Below are 17,171 nucleotides of genomic sequence, written 5' to 3'. Positions count from 1 at the left end.
CGGCAGCGGCAGCCGCGCAGCCCCGCGGAATGGAGCGGCGCCGGGGCTGAGCCGGGCGCGCACGGGCCGCCGCATGTGCCGCGCCGGGAGCGGCTGCCGAGCGGGCGGAGAGCGAGCGCGAGAGGCCCCGTCGGAGCGGCCGCCGAAGCAGCGCCGGAGATGGGGTGAGTGAGCCCGCGCCGCGCGCGCTCCGAGCGCTCCACCGAAGGGGCTGCGGGGCCGCGGCTCGAGTCCCCGGGCTCGGAACCCCGGGCGGGCCTTTTGGAGCAGGGAGCGGGCGCGCAGCCGGCGCCGGGGAGCCTGAGGCCGTCCGACCCGGCGCCCTCCGCCGGGGCGCGCGGACACCCGGCAGGGGCACCCCGGCCTGGGCGCGGACTTTCCGCCCCGAGCCGGTGGCTTTTCCCTCCCAGCCAGCCGGGGCGCGAGGGCACCTGGCAGGGACTGGCGCCCTGGCCGGCCTCCGTGCTTCGGCCATTCCGCGGTCTCCTCGCCCTCGGGCACGATCAACTCCAGGGCCTGTGTTTGTGAGTGTAAGAAACAGTTTGTCGTTCTCCGCGATTGGATTTATTAGCAAAATGGAAATCGAAGTTTTCCTGGAAAGGGAATACACCAAATAATAATAAACCTCCAGTGTAGTAATAGTGGACTTTGAGTCTGCTTTGAGATGGCTGAGGATTATGGAAGTCTGTAAGAAACCTAGGTCAGGCTTCAGTCTTTGAAACAACTGAATAGATGCTCAGGAGGGAAGTTGAAATTCTCTGTGGAAGTGACTAATGCTTCTGAGTATGTAAAGTAATTTAAAAAGCAAGATTGATTTCTCCTCGGCATCTCTCTGAGCAGTAGGCGCTGAGAGTCAGGGAGCTACTACTGTGCTCATAACACAATAACTCCAAACCTGCTCACTCGATGTGAGCACACGTTGATGGTGTGCTGTCCATATTCAGGGAACAGTTATTATACCCATTTTACAGCTGAGGAAACTGAGGCCCGAAGTAGTTCGGTGACTTCCCCCAGGTCGGGCAGCTGATGACGTGGGCCTGGGGGGTGGGTAAGTGAACCAGAGTTCCTGAATCTCTGTGTCCCCTACTGAGCCAGCATTCTTTCAACACTCTTTGGCAGGACCCAAAGACTTCGGTTCGGTGGGTCTAGAGATCTTGCTTTCCTGTTTGGGATGGGTGGGGCATGGGAATGCAAGGACGCATTGGGAATGTCAAGATGGTCCCGGTGGCCTGACTCAGCCCCCGTCGGTCAGTTGGCTCTGTTGCCCTCACTCCAGGTAAGTTTCTGGAGTCATTGTACCAAATGAGCCTTATCCATGGGGGCTGCAGAGTGTTTGGAGGGCAAGAGGAATTTTGAGGAAGGGAGGTGTGAGGGAGGTGGGCCAACATGAGCTGGACAGGGGGGCAGAGAGGAGTGGGTCTGGGGGCAGAGAGGGGTGAGGAAGTTTGCTTAAGACATTGGTGCTCATCTGGGAGGTTTTACACATACAGCAACTGTGGCTGATTTTACCAGAGGCACCCTAGCTGGGAGGCAGTTTTTCTGTAATATTTCCAGTGGCTCCTTGGTGGACTATGAAAGGGGTAATCTTTGATGGGGGGAACCTTTGAGGTTGTCAGATTTCATACTTTAAAAAAAATGTATGGGAAAAAGGAGTTGGCAAACGTCAGTCTCAAGATGGAAGATAAAGGAGATCTGGTAATTTTAACTCTCTTTGCCCCTACCCCCCCCCCCCCCCCCCGCCAAACAAAACCAACCCAAAGTACTTCCATGATCAAAAATAAATATTGAAATTGTGGTTTCAAATATCAGATAGTTTTGTGGTAATTTAAATGTTTACTCATAAAGGCTTAAAGAAAATGCCAGAAAATAATTTTTGCAGAGAAGCAGGGAGGAAGAGTTTGGGGATTTTGTTAAACATAGAATGTGTCTTTCATCTAATTTTAACATCTTCCAATAAATGTATATTACTCACTTCTTGTAGGTAAAGTCTGGTTTGTAACTCTTACCTACCTCTACCTTTTTTTTTTTTTTTGCTTTGAAGGACTTCTTTTATATTTTATTATTTATTTATTTTTTAATTGACACAGACTCGTTGTGCATATTTATGGGGTAATGCCATTTTAATATATCTGCTTCTATTATTTAAGTGAATGTACAAGCCATGGTTGTAAACTGAGATGTAGCTGAGGGCTGGATAAGCAGTTCAGACAGAGAAGGGTGGAGGGAGCCATTTTAACCGAAAATAGAACCAATGTCATCCTTTCTGAGAGTTGAGTAGGGTGGAGGGGGAAGAACCAAGAAAGGGCAGCCAGTAGAAAACCTTGCTGTGATCCCACAGCTTTGTCATGGCTCTGCTGTGTAGACACGACCAGGATTTAAGGAGAAAAAAAAACCATCTGAGTTTACCCCTCCCCATTACGATGCTTTTCCTCCTTCAGACTTTCACTACCATTTTCCACTTCTCTTCTGTGAAGTGTTCTCCAATGAGTTTGTGTTCTCACTCCCTAAGGCAACTATTTCATACCTACTCCCCTTTTCAGACCTCTCTCCCCGCTCCTTATGCACAGCCCTTAACTCCCTTTTCATTGACAAAATAGCCACGAACCAGAGGAATGTCTTCATCTTCCCGCCACCTACAGTCTAGCATGCTGCTGCCACTACCTTGTCCTTCCTACCTGTTTTGCTGGATGGCCAGTCCCTCCTCTTGTCCTACCAGGGGTCCACTCCTCCTGGGGTAACCTCCATCCCATACCCTCCCACCTTTTCGAAGGATGTCTCTCCTTCCCAACCTCCTCTCTCTCCAGGGCCTTTTCCATTTCCATCAGTATAGGAGAATGCTTTAGTTCAGCACTGTCCCGTAGAACTTTCTACGCTGCTGGAAATGTTCTACATCTGCTGCTGGAAATGTTCTACATCTGCTGCTGGAAATGTTCTACATCTGCTGCTGGAAATGTTCTACATCTGCGTGGTTCAGTACGACAGCCACCAGCCACATGTGGCTGTTGGGTACTTGAAAGGTAACTAGTGTGTCTGAGGACCTGAATTTTTTATTTAATTCAAATTTAAATAGCCACATGTTGCGAATGGCTGCCATATTGGACAGCCCAGCTTTAGCTTCTCCCATCTTAAAAAGAAGCTCTCCCTCTATCCTCCATCCCTCTCCAGCTTCCATTTTACTTCCTTGTTCCCCTTCACCCGAAAACATCACTAAAGATATGTCTGAACCCCCCGTCTCATTCACATTCTTCTCCTATCATTTGTTCACCCTCCACACTCCACAGTTTGGCCTCCGCACCAAAACTGCTGGGGTCACGGGTGACTAGCGTGTTGCCAGCTCTCTGCCCTCATCTTACTCCACCTCTCAGCGGCATTCCTCACAGATGGCCACACCCTTCCTTGAATGACACCCCTCTCAGCTCCTCTGGCACCAGTCTCTCCTGGTTTTCCTTTACCTTCCTGATGGTTCCTTCTCAGTCTCCCTGCTGGTTGGTCCTCCTTTGTTTGACTCTCTCAACACTCCCTTCCTAGGTAATGTTTTCCTGTCTCCAGCTTCTTCCCCCCACCCTCCACGGCTTTAAATACCATCTATATGCTGATGATTCCCATGGTTTTATTTCCAACACAGACTTCTCAGGGCTTCCAACTCTTGCCCATACATGGAGCTCTTGGTATTCCTTCCAGTTCTCACCTTCCCCCTGTCTTCCCCATCCCAGCCCATGGCCCCACCTTCCCCTCACTCACTGAGATGCGTCCTTGATTCCTCTTCCCCACCTCCCACATCCAGGCTGTCAGTTGGTCCTGTGGGTTCTACTTCCAGAATATATCTGGAGTGCGTTCACTCCTCCCCATAACCATAGTTCCCACTCTAGTCCTGGCCGCCATCGCCTTCTTCCTGGATTCATTTTCTCACAGACCTGTCAGCTTCCACTCTAGGTTGTCTGCAGTCCGTTCTCCACATAGGAGCTGGAGTGAATGGCTTTTAAAATTGCAAATCAGATCATATCACTCTCCTTCTTAAATACCCTTCAGCTAACAAGGCGCTGGCCTCTGCCTCCAGCTTCTCCAGCCACTCTGCCCATGTCCCTCACTGCATTTTACTAACACGGGTCTCCTTTCTTTTTCTTGCCCTGTATTGGGTCCTTGAATTTTCTGTTCCACCTGCCTGGAATACCCTTGCCCTGGCTCTGCAGAACCTCCTCCTTCTCTTCCTCCAGATTTCAGCATCAGGGTCACCTGCTCAGAGTCTTCTGCTCAGAGTCTTTCTGACCACTCATCTAGAACACCCACCGCCATAACTGTCTAACATGGCCCCAACTTGGTTTCCTATGAAATAAGTTTTAAACTCATTTATTTTGTTCAGCACACATGTAATCATTTGAGCTTTGTTTGCTTATTTATGATGATTCATCTTCCCCCAAGAGCATCCCACAGGGTATGGCCTTACCTTTTTCATCAGTGTATTCCAACACCTAGCACAGTGTCTGGCACCTAATGGGCTCCCAATAAATATTTTTTGATTGAGTTAATGCTTGAATATGGTGGACAGCCTTGCTTAGATGCTAGCCTGGCAGTTGTGATAATTTTTGGATTACCTTTTATATAGCTTGCTTTATTGGGAGTTGCAAGGGCCAAGAGAGAAAGATCACATTTAGATGCAGTTTTCTTTTAATGCTAAAGCAAGCCATTTAGCTTTTATTGTGACTTGGGTTAATTTTCAGGTAGTCTGCTGTCATCCAAGTATTGCGGTTGTAAATTATCTTTTTACCCTCCTGCAAAAGGCCAACAGAAAAGCTGGCTTGTCTGCTGTTGTGACTTTTAGCTGATTTTCGTCAGTGTTTACAAATAAGAACTACTGTATTACCATTCGGCTTCGTTTTACACTCATTTATTTTGTTCAGCCAAGATTACCTTGCAGCATAGGGATGCCAAAATCTTGGTCATCTAACACCTCGGGCCACCTTTCAGTAATCTATACTGATTAACTTTCTTTTGATGTTCATTCTTTCTTTCATTTTCCATTCTTCCTGAATCACACCAAACTATGTAGTTCCTTCAAATTACAGGGCTTTTCTTTGGGGTCTGAGTGGACTAACGTAAATACAGTCTCTCAGATACACTGAAGTGCACCTGTCTTCTCTTAGTCCTGTTGTGGGTTTTTTAAACTTCACTTTCTAAGGTTTATTCAGTCCCTTCATATGACTGTAAGGCATTTGTCAGTTGTTTTGGATCCAGAGATGAGCAGACCTACTAGTTAGTTCCTGGTGCGTGGAGTTTATATTTTAGAAAGGGAGATAAACCATATACACAAGTACCAGTTTTATGTGTGAACTGCTGTGCGTTTAAACAAAAGGTTGTAATCCACAGTATGACAGAGGTAGTGGTGGGGTGCCCATCTATTTGGGGAATTTAGGAAAGATAACCCTGTACACGATAGAGAGACATTGAAGGGCTGTTAGCACTTAGGGTAGCCCTCATTCATTTAGACAACCATCAACCTTAGTGTCTGAGTTGGAAAAATCCACAGAATTTGGAATGGAGTAGGCACTAAATATGTATTGAATGAATGAATAGGTGTGAGTGAATACTTCCTTTGGGTTGACTTTTTTTTAAAAGTAAGATACATAGTTTATTAGGTAATGATAAAAGATAAGGAAAGGACTAGAGGTTGTTTAGGTAGGATAGAGGTTTTAGATAGGGGATCCAGTTAGAAGTCCTCCCTGAGGAGGAGGCATAGACCTGAAGGAGGAAGGAGAGCGAGCCATGTAGGTATTTGAGAGACGAGTGTTCCTGGCAGTGTGAACAGCAAGTGCAAAGGCCCTGGGGCAGGAGTATGCCTGGCATGTTCAAGGAACAGTAGGAGGGTAGTGTGGCTGGAGCCAAATGAGGGAGAGTGGAGGTGAGGAGGTCAGGGAGGTAGCAGAGGCCAGACCATGTTTTTGGGGTGACTTTTACTTTGGGAAGATGCCATCATTCTTGTTGGAAACAGCCCCGAAACTCCTAGCCTTGGGAGTTGTTAGGATAGAGTAAAGGGCATTGCTGCACGTAGACAGTCATCTGAAGGAGGACCCCTAGCAGAGCTGGTGGTTTGGTTTTATCTAATGGTCTCAGTGATTTGTGTAAATTATTAGGTTTCTTTTCTGTAATGGCTCCTGAGGAACTTAGAGTCAAATGTGTGGCCACCCTTAGCAAATTTATCAGACCTCATCTGTTACCTTGAGTCCCAGCTCAGTTTTGTGGCCCTGCCCTTGTTTTGCCTTAACCCTTTATCATCTATCACTTTCTAAAAAAACAAAATAGCTTTGCTTTTTTCTAATTACCAAACCATAACATGTTCATACTAAAAGATAACAACATAAAGAAGGAAGTGAGAATTAGTTGTCATCCCAGATCTTAGGGATAACCTCCATCAGCATTCGGATGTCTGTTGTTGCAGACTTTTTTCCACGTATGTATGTCTCTGTGTGTCTAGATGTATGTTTGCACAGAGCAAATATATTTTTAACAAAATAGAATAATTTTATACATTGGTTTTGTAACATAATTTTTTCAACTTAAAATACCTTGAATGGACATCTTTCCAAGCCAATAACTATAAAAATACATCATCATTTAAATCCACATGTACTTCTAATGTGTCATTTTGCTAAATTTTATACATCTTTGTAAACCTGCTTAAATCCTTTCTAGAACAAGGCTGGATTTTTTTTTTTTAAGTTATTTTGACAATTCCTTAAAGCAGTTGTTTACTTTAAATGAATTACTGAAGGAAAAAAACGGTAGTGAAAACCAAGAACACAATTAACATTGGGTAATTTGTGGTGCCTGTGTAATTTTGGGTGAGTCATCGCTCTTTAGTGAATCTTGGTAAGAACATCAAGGATTCATCGTTGTTGCTAAGGGTGGTTGGCGGACCAAGACCCAGCTGCTCAAATTGTTTCTCCTTGTTTGGAAATATCAGGGCAGAGTAATTCTGCTTTAAGACTTGGATGAGAAGGTTCTATGCAAGCAGAAAGCACCCATGCCCACACCTGGAAGGCCCCCTTCTGCTTCAAAGGCTCGTTGTCTGGTGTACAACAACTCCCTCTTTCAAAGGGAAATTCCCTTGGTAAGAGGATTGGCAGGGACATATATGCCGGAGGGACATTATATTCCCTGTTGTAGGGCAAATTTAAAAAATTAAAAAATATATAAACCCTGGGTAAATCCAGCAAAATGTCACCTCAGTCTGCAGAGGCATCCAAAATCTCTGGAAAAGGACTTCCCTTTGGTGCATGGGGTGGGTGGTAGACAGCGACTTGGGGGTGCTCCTTTTCCATTTGACAGGAAAAACTTCCTTCACCTTGGTCATACGTCAAGTGAACAGCAGTCAAATAGCATATTTGCAACAGAGAAAAGACATTTTTCAGCATTTTAGAAATCTCTGGTGTACCAAGTCCTGACCTTTATAGAACTTGAAAGTTAGACTGTATTTTTTTTCCCTGCATGAAAGTAAATCAAGCAAAAAGAAGCGTCATGAGGAATCAGGGCAAGAAGCTTCTAATTTGCATCGGTTTGTATACTGGTCTCTTAAGCACCACTTGTTCTGTGTCTGTATTTTCTAGGTATGGTGCACGCAGGCTGCCCCCGAGTTGTATTTATAGGTTTGGAGGTGAGAGCTGGCATCATGAGCCAGTTTGCTAGCGGGGCGCATTGTGTGTGGGAAGAGCGGCAGGACGGAAGCCTCTCTGAATGCACGATGGAGTCTCCAGTCGTTCTGCCACCGGGGTGCAGTTAGTCATATGGTATCATTCTGGTAGAATTTATTTAAATTATATTTCAAATTAGCTTGTTAGAATAAAAATATGCTTGTGGGGAACACATTTAGACATTTGTCAAAGACTAGAGAGATTTTTTTTGAAAACATTTTTATTCACAGGCCTGGTTGGTAGTCTTATTATTATTCCTCTGAGGAATTGGGGACTGTGGAGTCTCCACCCCTGTGCAGACAAGCTTAGGATAAAGCACTGCCATCGGCCAAAGCAGTTAGCCTGGGAGCCGCACATTAAAAAGCCCTTTAGTACATGGGCGTTTCCCAGCCAAAGGAGGGCTGAAGCAAAGCTGAGTCCCTGATATGCAAGGGGCTCTTGCAGGCTCCTGTCTTTGCCCCACCTGGGGAGATCTCGGTCCAGATCACCAAAGAGGGGTGGGCTGAACCCACTCTGCACTTAGTGCTCTTTCAGCTTTGGGGAAATCTTGTCTGTGGGTTATGGGGTTGGGGGTGTCCACAGGGACCTAATTAGTGAGGAATATGGCAGACCCCGCTGCCTGGGTATCGGATCCCTTTGGGGATCTTTAATTGGGAAAGCTTTTAATTGGAGTTGTTCAGATAAATGGAGAAAAAGAGAGTTGCTTTGGTTTTTGTTGTCCTGGGGGAGCGAGTTGACGGAGAATGTCCTCATGGGGAAAGGGAATTGAGCATGTTCCAGGATGCTCCAAAGGGCAGAAAAGGAGCTCCTGATGGAGGTGGCATTGAGGCATATTTCACCTCAGTTGGTATGATGAAGAGCTCTCTAACTCCTCCAAGTGGACTGAAGATAGACTTGGCTGTCTCATCCAGTGGTGAGTTCACTGTCATGGAGGTCCAGCTGTCAGGCTGGGAGGGATAGTTTACTACAGACAGGTCAAACCCCAGCCCCCTCTGGCTGGCTGCGTGAGCTTAGACAAGTCATTTTATCTCTCTAAGTTTCACTGTCCTCATCTGTTAAAAGACTGAGGTGATTAAATAGAAAATGTGTGTAGAGCATTTAGCACAATGCCTGATGCTTAAGTACTCAATAAATGGTGGCCAAATTTACCATCATCATCATCATCATCATCATCATCATTCCTGCTTTGGGTGGGAGATTGGCTGGTGACCCTTGGGGTACCTTCTGGAGTAGGTGGTTAAGAATGAGAACTCCCGTTCCCTTGTCCTGAGTCCTCTCAAGCACTCCGAGTCTTCAGTCACTCTATGCAGCCACCTTCGAGACCACCCAGTCACTCTGCTCCCTGTCCTGAGCAGTGTCAGTGTTGGCTCCCTGTCAACAGGTGACCCAGACAATATGAAATTTGCCCTTTGAGGTGTTGCCTCATATCACTACGCCTCTCAGGCAGTGTGGGTGGAGGAATGTCACCAGCCAGAAGACTGGGAAGGGCAGGAGATCTGACCCATGTATGCCAACAAGAAAACCAGTCTGCCAACAGTTGCTTTCATGGGGAGGTGCAAGTGTGGACAAGAATGAGGAGTTTCTCTGCATTGTGGGTATCAGACTAGGGATTTGTGTTGTGGTCAGGAAACCCTTCATTTTATTATTTCTATATTCACTCATTCAAAAAATGAAGAGCATCTAGCAGGCACTGTCGTAGGTGCTGGAAATACAGTGATAAACATCTGTGGCCTTATGATGCTCACAGTCTAGTGGAGGAGGTGGATATCAAACAAACATGACCTAATGGGTTGACATGGGGGGATGTGGTACCAGGGGCCATGTGGACTGTTCAGTAGGTTTCAGGGCCTCACATCTCTGGACTCCCACCGTTACTCATATGGATCTGAACTCCTTTCTGGTCACCCTTCATCTGTTCATCAGCTCTGCTCCTTTTTGACCCTTTGACTGCCACCTGGATGTTGAGCACCTTCTCTGGGCCGGGCACCAGGAAGACATGTATTGATAGAACCGACTCCCTGCCCTCCTGAGGGAGATGGATGGGGAGCAAATACTTAGGGCAACGAGATAAGCCCTGCTTTTGAAATAGGAACAAGGATAAAATGCTTAACTCTGCAAGAAGTTAGAGAAGTCTTCCTGAAGGAGGTGACTTTCAAGCTGAGTCTTGAAGGATGAGTAGGAGTTTCCCAGGCATACAAAATGAAGAAGCAGGTATTTTGGGAAGAGAGCACGGTCCACAGGAAGCAGTGAAGTGTGGAGGTCAAGAACAGGAACCGTGGACTCAATCTCGGCTTGGCCATTCACTAGCTATGTGACCTGGAGCAAGATACTGACCTTCTTTGGGCTTTTGTTTCCTCATCTGTGAAATGGGAATAATAATAGTATCAATGTCTCGTACAGTTGTTGTAAGGATTAAATGAACCTCATGTTTTGATGTGTGTTAGTTATTAATGGAAAAATAACGTGGTACACAAGGTGAGTGTGGAGAAGGGCTCAGGAAGGTATAGGCCTGAAGGAACAACCTTTGTACTAAGATGTTGAGACTTAATCCTGCGGGTGGCAGGCATCTAGCCGTGGGTGAGGCTGGGGTCAGGGGAGCAGTTATCTTGGTATTAAAGAATGAGGCCTGACCCAGACATTGGGGGCAGTGGGCTTGGAGGGGAAGGGATGACTTGGGGTGGGAAGCAGAAGCATGCTCTTTAGTATGGACTTCAGTCTGCAGGTAGTAAGGGAACATTTTCGTTTTGAAGAGAAGAATAATATTTGTTTTAGGAAAATTATTCCAGGAATAGTAATGAAGGGTAGTATGCAGAGAGTTAAAAGATTGTAGGGAAAGTGGGCTGACTGGTTAGCTACGTTGGTTAGCTAAGTTGGCCTTATAACACCAAAGCCATGGGTTTGGAACCCCTGTACTGGCCAGCTGCCAAAAAAAAAAAAAAAAAAAAAACGATTGTAGGGAGAGACATCGTAGGAACTAGCCACAGTCTAGGCAGGAACTGTTGACAGCAGAAGGGATGGAGATATGGTACAGATGTGTATAACTTAAAACTTGTCCTGTTCTATAACGGATCAGAGGCAGCCCCCAGGGATGTATATAAATACAATAAAATTGAAAAATGTATATAAGGGACCTTACTGGGAATGAGAGGTAGAAAGCTTGAAGGTCTTTCCCATATAGTTGCTAAGTTAGGACACAAGTTAAGCTACCACTTACTGAGAACTTAATAGGCTGGAGTCACTGTGCAGAGTCCATACAATATCTCATTTAATTCTCACGGTAATTAGTTGGAGAAATTGGGCTTGAGAGATTCGATAACCTGCCCAAGCTCTCAGCCAGGATGTGGCAGAGTTGGGAATCAAGGTGTGAGCCTGTTTCAGAGCAAAATCCATGTTCCTAAGATGCACTTTCTGGAGGCTGAAGCCCCCATGAGAGACACGTGGGAGGTGGACTCACAGCTCTTAATTGTTGGGATGAGAGAAAGGGAGAGGCTGTGTTGCCATTAGGGTGGATGTTGCTAGACTGTGTAACTGATGGTGGTGATGTTGGCTGAGATTGGGAACACAAGAGATGCAGTTCTTTCGGGGGAAATGTTAAGAGTTTAGTTTTGGGTGGATATGCTGAATTTCCATTTGTGGTGAGCCATCCATGGGGTGGCCTCTATAAATGGAAATTCAGCTCCAGCACTCAGCAATTAGGACAGAGTCAGAGATACAGATTTGGGAGCCATCACTTCTGAGATGGATTTGACAACCTAAGGAGAGAGCAGGCCAAGAAGAAGGATGAAGATGGAACTCTAGCAAAGGACTACAGTTGAAGGGAAGGAAAAGAAGCCAGTGAATGAGACTGAGAGGTGATGAGACTCAGAGGAAGGCTTGAGGAGAGAGGTGTTGCAGAAACCAGGGAAGAGGAGGCCTCAACAGGCTCAGAAGACTCAGTGTAGAGGAAGGTGGGGGCTGAGAAGGTGCACACTGTTAAATACCACTGTGGGAGTGGGAGTGTTAGGGCACTGATGGATTTTCAGAGCAGCTTCAGCCAAGTGTAAAAGCACAAGTCCTTTTGCAGGTGAAATCCACTTGAGGAGTGAGTGTGTGCGGAGGGAGCAGAGAAGTCTAACTGATGATGAGGGTGAGTCAGGGTAGAAGGAAGGCTGATCTTTATTTGGTAAGTTGTTGGGAGACTGAGGGCAAAGGGGAGACTGAAGATATCAGAGGAGACGAGAGGCAGTGAGGTTGGAGGAGGAAGGAACTAGAGCAAGAGCTTAAGAGAAGGAGTAAACCTCTAGAAGGGGCTGGGAGGATCGTGCTCAGAGAGTAGGCTGGGTGAAGGTACAGAGGCATTTTGAGGCTGTGGCAGGAAGGGGAATGAGGGAGCTGGGTCGGTTGTCATTTTTTTCTCAGTGTGAGCTAAGGAATTGATCTGAGAACCAGGGGGTAGATCAAGAAGAAAGGAAGTGGATTGATAAACCTGGTTGTAGGGTTTGGGGCAGGGAGTTAGTTGAGGCAAATAACAGATTTGTGAACAGCCTTCAGGGGCTAGTTGGAGATTCAAGAATGTGAGTTTGTAAAGGTGCCAGTGGCCACAGCTAGATGACTTGCCAACAGGCCAGGTGACCTGGGAGAGGGAGCAGAGGCAAGCAGTTCCAGACCCTGATGGTGGGTGCACAGGGACAGCCATCCTGATCAGACTTTCAGGGTGCTTTGCCATCCACAGCCTGGGGGACACTGTGTGGTAGGAGGGAGAGCTGGCTCCATCCCCCTCAGTCACCTCTCTGCCCTTGCTTCTCTGAGTAGCCAGTCATTGTTCTGTTGTTAATAATTCTTCCAGACCCATTCTAAAAAATGCATTAAAATTCTTGCCAGCATGACCTCTTTGAGTAATGAGATCTGTAAGTTTATTAACCTCTGTGAGAAGTGGATTTTCTTGCTCCGTGGGAGCAGATAATCTGTTGGAGGGAATGAACATTAATGTGCTGACCTGGAAGGTTAGCTCAATGCCTGCGGGCAGAGGCAGTTTGGGGGCGGCTTGTCTGTGTCCCCCACCATCTGATTTAGCGTGTGCCCCATGGAAGATGGGCTGATTGCTTCTGCACATCACAGTCCCTCAGCCCATTCGTGAGTCCAGCAGCTGCCCAAGGTTGATATGGTCAGAGAAACTAAATCCTAAGAAATCTTCATTTCTCTTTATCTGTCTAATTGTCTAAGTATAGGAAGGGGAAAGTTGGAGAGAGGAGCATTGAGTTTAATGCAGACAAGAATATCTAGACTGCATGTCATTCACAGTGGCCTGGGTGGGAATCCACTGGAGTTGGGAGGAGTGGTAAGATATTTGCTTTATGATCATGTTGAAACACATCCTCTGTCATCCCAGTGTTGGCCTTCAAATGTACACATTTAATGGATATTTGACATAAGTGACTTGCAAGGCACCCAGCCAAGTAGCTGTGATTCATGACTTGATCCTCATTAGTTTGACATTGCAAGCCTTCTGTAAGCTAGCTGGACCTACCTGTCCTCTGTGTATTCCTGAACTTGGTGCATGCCCCTCTATATTGCTTATCACAGAAAACATTTGATTATAGTATGAATTTATGTTAACCTATTATGATAATCTGCTGCTCCCCACCCTTGCCAACCAGACCAGTGCTATCCAATAGAAATATGAGAGCCACATACATAATTTTACTTTTCTAGTATCCACATTAAAAAATGAAAAGAAAGGGGTGAAATTAAAATTTTAATCCAATATATCCAAAATATTATCATCTCAACATGTAATCAATGGTGAGTAAGACAGACATGGTGCCTCCCCGTGGAATTTACATTCTAGTGAAGGGGACAAATCCGCCTCTCCCCCCTCTCCCAAATCAACCTATAAATGGATTCACAAATAAAATAACTGCAGTTGTGCTCAGTGCCAGCAGGAAAGAAGCAAGGGCCCAGGCTGACTTTAGAACATACGGTATTAGATGCCTCTCTAAAGAGGTGACGTTTAAGCAGCTACCTCAGGTGAAGGAAGGGAGCTGTGTGTTCTGGGTGGAGGGAGGTGAGAGACCTCGAGTGGGAAGGAGCTGCCTAGAATGTTTGAGAAACTGAAATCAGACCAGCCTGGCAGGATTGCAGCGAGGGAAGGGAAGGAGCCCAGTCTGGGGTTGGAGAGAGAAGAAGGCAGGGACAAAATTGGGCAGGATCTCGTCACTGTGGCATGGACTGTGGATTATGTTTTGAGCTGTAGTGTGATTGAATAAGAGGGTAGGGTTTTAGTAGGGCTGCGACATGATCCTTCCTAAGTTTTAGGAAGACCACGCTGGCATTCTGTAGAGAATGAATTGGAAGGAGACCAGCAAAAGGTCTCCAGGTCTAAGCGGGTACTGCTGAGGCTGAGGTTGCAGAGGAGAGGGAGAGCAGTGGGTGGGTTCTGCAGATGGTTTGGAGGTGCATTGTTTCAGCTTTTAGGTGGGTGAGATATGGCATACAGCATGAGGGAGAGGAGGCAACAAGGAGGACCCCTTTGGTTTTTGGTTGAAGCTGCTAGTAGATGTGGAGCAGATTAGGAGGGGGGTGAGGGAGTCAGGTTCAGCATCAACATGGGGTGCTTGAGGATGTGAGCGGAGCTGGGGAGGAGGCAGTTAATCATACGAATCCGGGTCTCAGCCAGAGAGGTCAGGCAGGAGAAGACTGGGCAAGGTCACCAAGGGAGAGAGGGCAGGCTGAGGAGGAGAGGGCTCAGGATCGAGCCTGGAGCACTCATGCTTTAGGTGGCTGTAGAGGAGGAGGAGTATCCAGCGAGGGACAAGGAAAACTGGGATGGTGGTGTCGGGGTGGCTGGTGGAGAAGTGTCTCTGGGAGGAGAGCTTGGGCATCTGTGTGGAGTGCTGCTGAGCGGTGGCCTGGGACTGGGCGACGTGGCGGCTGCTCGTGGCCCTGAGATGATCTGAGTCAGAGGTGTGGTGGGGCTGGGAGTCAGGGGGGATGGAAGTTGAATGGGAGGCTGGGAAGCAGATTGTGGAGGGGTGTGGACCACTTTGTTAAGAATTAGACTGTTACGGGAGCAGAAAACCAGGACAATAGCAGGAGAGGTTGTAGGTAAAAGGAGGATACATTGCAGATGGGAGAGCTATGCACGGGTGGATGCTGATGGGATTGCTGCTGAGGTCAGAGGAGGATAGAGGACCCCAGGCCTTGAGAAGATGAGACTGGGGCTCAGAGCACCAGGAAGGATTGTCCTTTGGAGGGGGAGAGGGAGGCACCCTCCCTGGAAAGGAGGGAAGGAGTCCACCGTGGGGAGATACAGACAAGTTTGGGTGTGGTAGGAAGATACGTGAGTTCCATCTGTGTCTCCTCCTTTCTCTATAAGTACAAGGCAGGGTCATCCACTGCGAGTGGAGGTGGAGGACAGGGTGTGGAAGTTGAAGGAGATGATGTGAAATTGTTGTCTGAAATTGTTTGCTGGTGGCAAGCCTACCAGGGAAACACAGGCCTGTGGGCCACAGCAGAGTGACAGTTTGGGGTCAGAGAACATGAATTTAAAACGAGACCTGCCCACCCCCGTTTTGTGATGTTGCCCAGTTGCTTGGGTGTGGACGTGGAGAAGGCAGATGGCAGGATACAGCCTGGGGTTTTGCCAGGCTCGGAAGCAGGGTATTCTCATGGGATCGATGAGAGTGATAGATTGTGGGAGGGATGTGGCCTGTCCAGGGGAAAAAGTGAAGCCAGGGGGTGGCCGATTGAGGTCTCTGTGAGGTGAGAAATGCCTAAACGAGGGAACTGGAAAGCTGGGTGGCGTGGGCAGGTAGCGGGGGATGGGCAATTCACAGCTCATGCTGGTGAGGGGTCCGGCATGTGGCTGTAGGCAGGGGTCCCTGAAGGGGCATGGGGATGAAGGTGTTGGAGCGGATGAGGTCAAGGAACTGAGTCCAAGGCTTGGGGGTTATCCATGTGGATGGTGACAGTGACCGTTGGTAGGTGGAGGAAGCTGGGCCAGGAGCTGAGGCCCTTGGTCAGTGGCAGGAAACGATTCAGCGGCAGGTGAGGTGGGGGGAGGCAGGTGGCTGGAATGGCCTCGCCTCTGTGGACAAGGAGGGAGCCACCTGGTGGGGCCACGAGGACCCAGTCTCCCCCCCCCACTTTGTGTTCTGCATGTGCAGGGGCTAAGTAAGGAACAAAACAGCTTAGCATGTGGGATGGGGACTCTTGTCCTCAGGGACTAGCCGGTTTCAGTTAAGGCTTGAAGGTGAGGGGAGTATTTTGGCCAAGGGTGCTGTTGCCTGCTGATTTTCAGTGAGCCCACAAAGATTGGGGGGGTAGAGGAGGAGGAGAGGACCTGAGTGATGCTAGGTGACTAGGAACGTGTGGTCTCCCCACTCTGCCCGAGGTAAAGGAATGGCTCATGTTTAGCCTTGGGAGTGGGGCAGATCTTCTGTGTGTGAGAAAAACGTGGGGGTTTCCAGTGGATGGTGAGCTCCCTGTGAGTCAGCCCTTGCGATGTGGTTGCCCCAGGTGCTGACTAATACTTTGAAGACCTTAGTGGAAGCATTAAAGAGCTGTAAGAAAGGAGGCATGGGCCTGCTTTGCTCTTCATGTAGAATACTGCATTTGGTTCTAGGCACCAGAGGCCATCCAAATGTGGACGTGTGGAAGGACATTTGTAGGAGAGAGTGCAGAGCGGGAGGGGTCTCGGCATGTGTTATGTGAGGATGGCTAGGAGGAGGGGTCCCTAATGTGGGGTCTGTGAACACCCCTTGTATACATTGTAGAGATGTGTGTGCTTTTCTGGGAAGAGTGTCTGTAGTTTTTATCAGGTTTTCAAAGGAGTCCTTGACCCAAAAGAGATTAGCACCACATGTTTAAAGGACTTGTGCATATTTAACCTGGAAAAGAGAGAACCGGGGCCAAGAGGTGAGGAAAGAGGAAGGAGAGAGCTGTCTCTATGGAGATGACCAGCTGCCATTTTGGGGTGGGGAAATTGCTCGGTGCGGACCCAAGTTGTGTGACTCAGATCAGTGGGAGCCCTACCAGTGGGTCTGAGGAAGCCTTAGAGCACCTGCCATAGGTGGGGTATGCACAGGGCAGGTGGCAGAAGGAGGTGGCCTGTGATTTTGGCAAAAGCTTTGTCCAAGCCTTCTTATCCTGAAGACTAAATAACTTTGGGTGTTGCCAGGTTTTCCTCTTCCTCAGGGAGATTGTTTTGAGGGCAGAGCTTCGCTGGGAGTGTTGAAGCCCCTGTAAGTACTCAGGTGTGCAGCTCCAAGCTGCAGAGGCCCCTGGAAGCCTGTTGGCACTTCTGGAAGCAGCACATTGAATGTCATTTTAGGGAACAGGCCCTCAGTTTACTCCTCTGTGGTATGGGAGTAATGTTCCCTATGGCATTGCCTTTGGGTATGGGTAGCTCCTACCCCCATTTTATTCTGGGTGGTGAGCCCACCTTTGTGGGCCTTCTGTCACCCACCTAGATGGTCTCTGGCATTGGGTTCTCTTCCATGATGTGAA

At 47.8% G+C, this 17,171-nt stretch overlaps 1 protein-coding gene across 2 annotated transcripts in view; it reads left to right on the top strand.

Annotated features, from left to right (window-relative positions):
- The window catches only part of HOMER2 (homer scaffold protein 2), a 97,443-nt gene continuing 80,272 nt past the window's right edge, over window positions 1–17,171 (top strand). Inside the window, exons 1-2 of one of the 2 annotated variants that reach the window (XM_063088298.1) lie at window positions 11–94; window positions 141–164. In XM_063088298.1, the coding sequence (XP_062944368.1) occupies window positions 160–164 (5 nt within the window). In that variant the 5' untranslated portion in view covers window positions 11–94; window positions 141–159. Of the gene's footprint in view, window positions 165–17,171 lie in introns of both variants that reach the window. The other variant, XM_063088297.1, reaches the window with a different exon arrangement.

The sequence above is a fragment of the Cynocephalus volans genome, chromosome 3, assembly GCF_027409185.1.
Source record: "Cynocephalus volans isolate mCynVol1 chromosome 3, mCynVol1.pri, whole genome shotgun sequence".
Lineage (NCBI taxonomy): Eukaryota > Metazoa > Chordata > Mammalia > Dermoptera > Cynocephalidae > Cynocephalus > Cynocephalus volans.
Note: the sequence above shows the minus strand (reverse complement) of the source record. Positions and strands in the feature narration are given on the sequence as shown.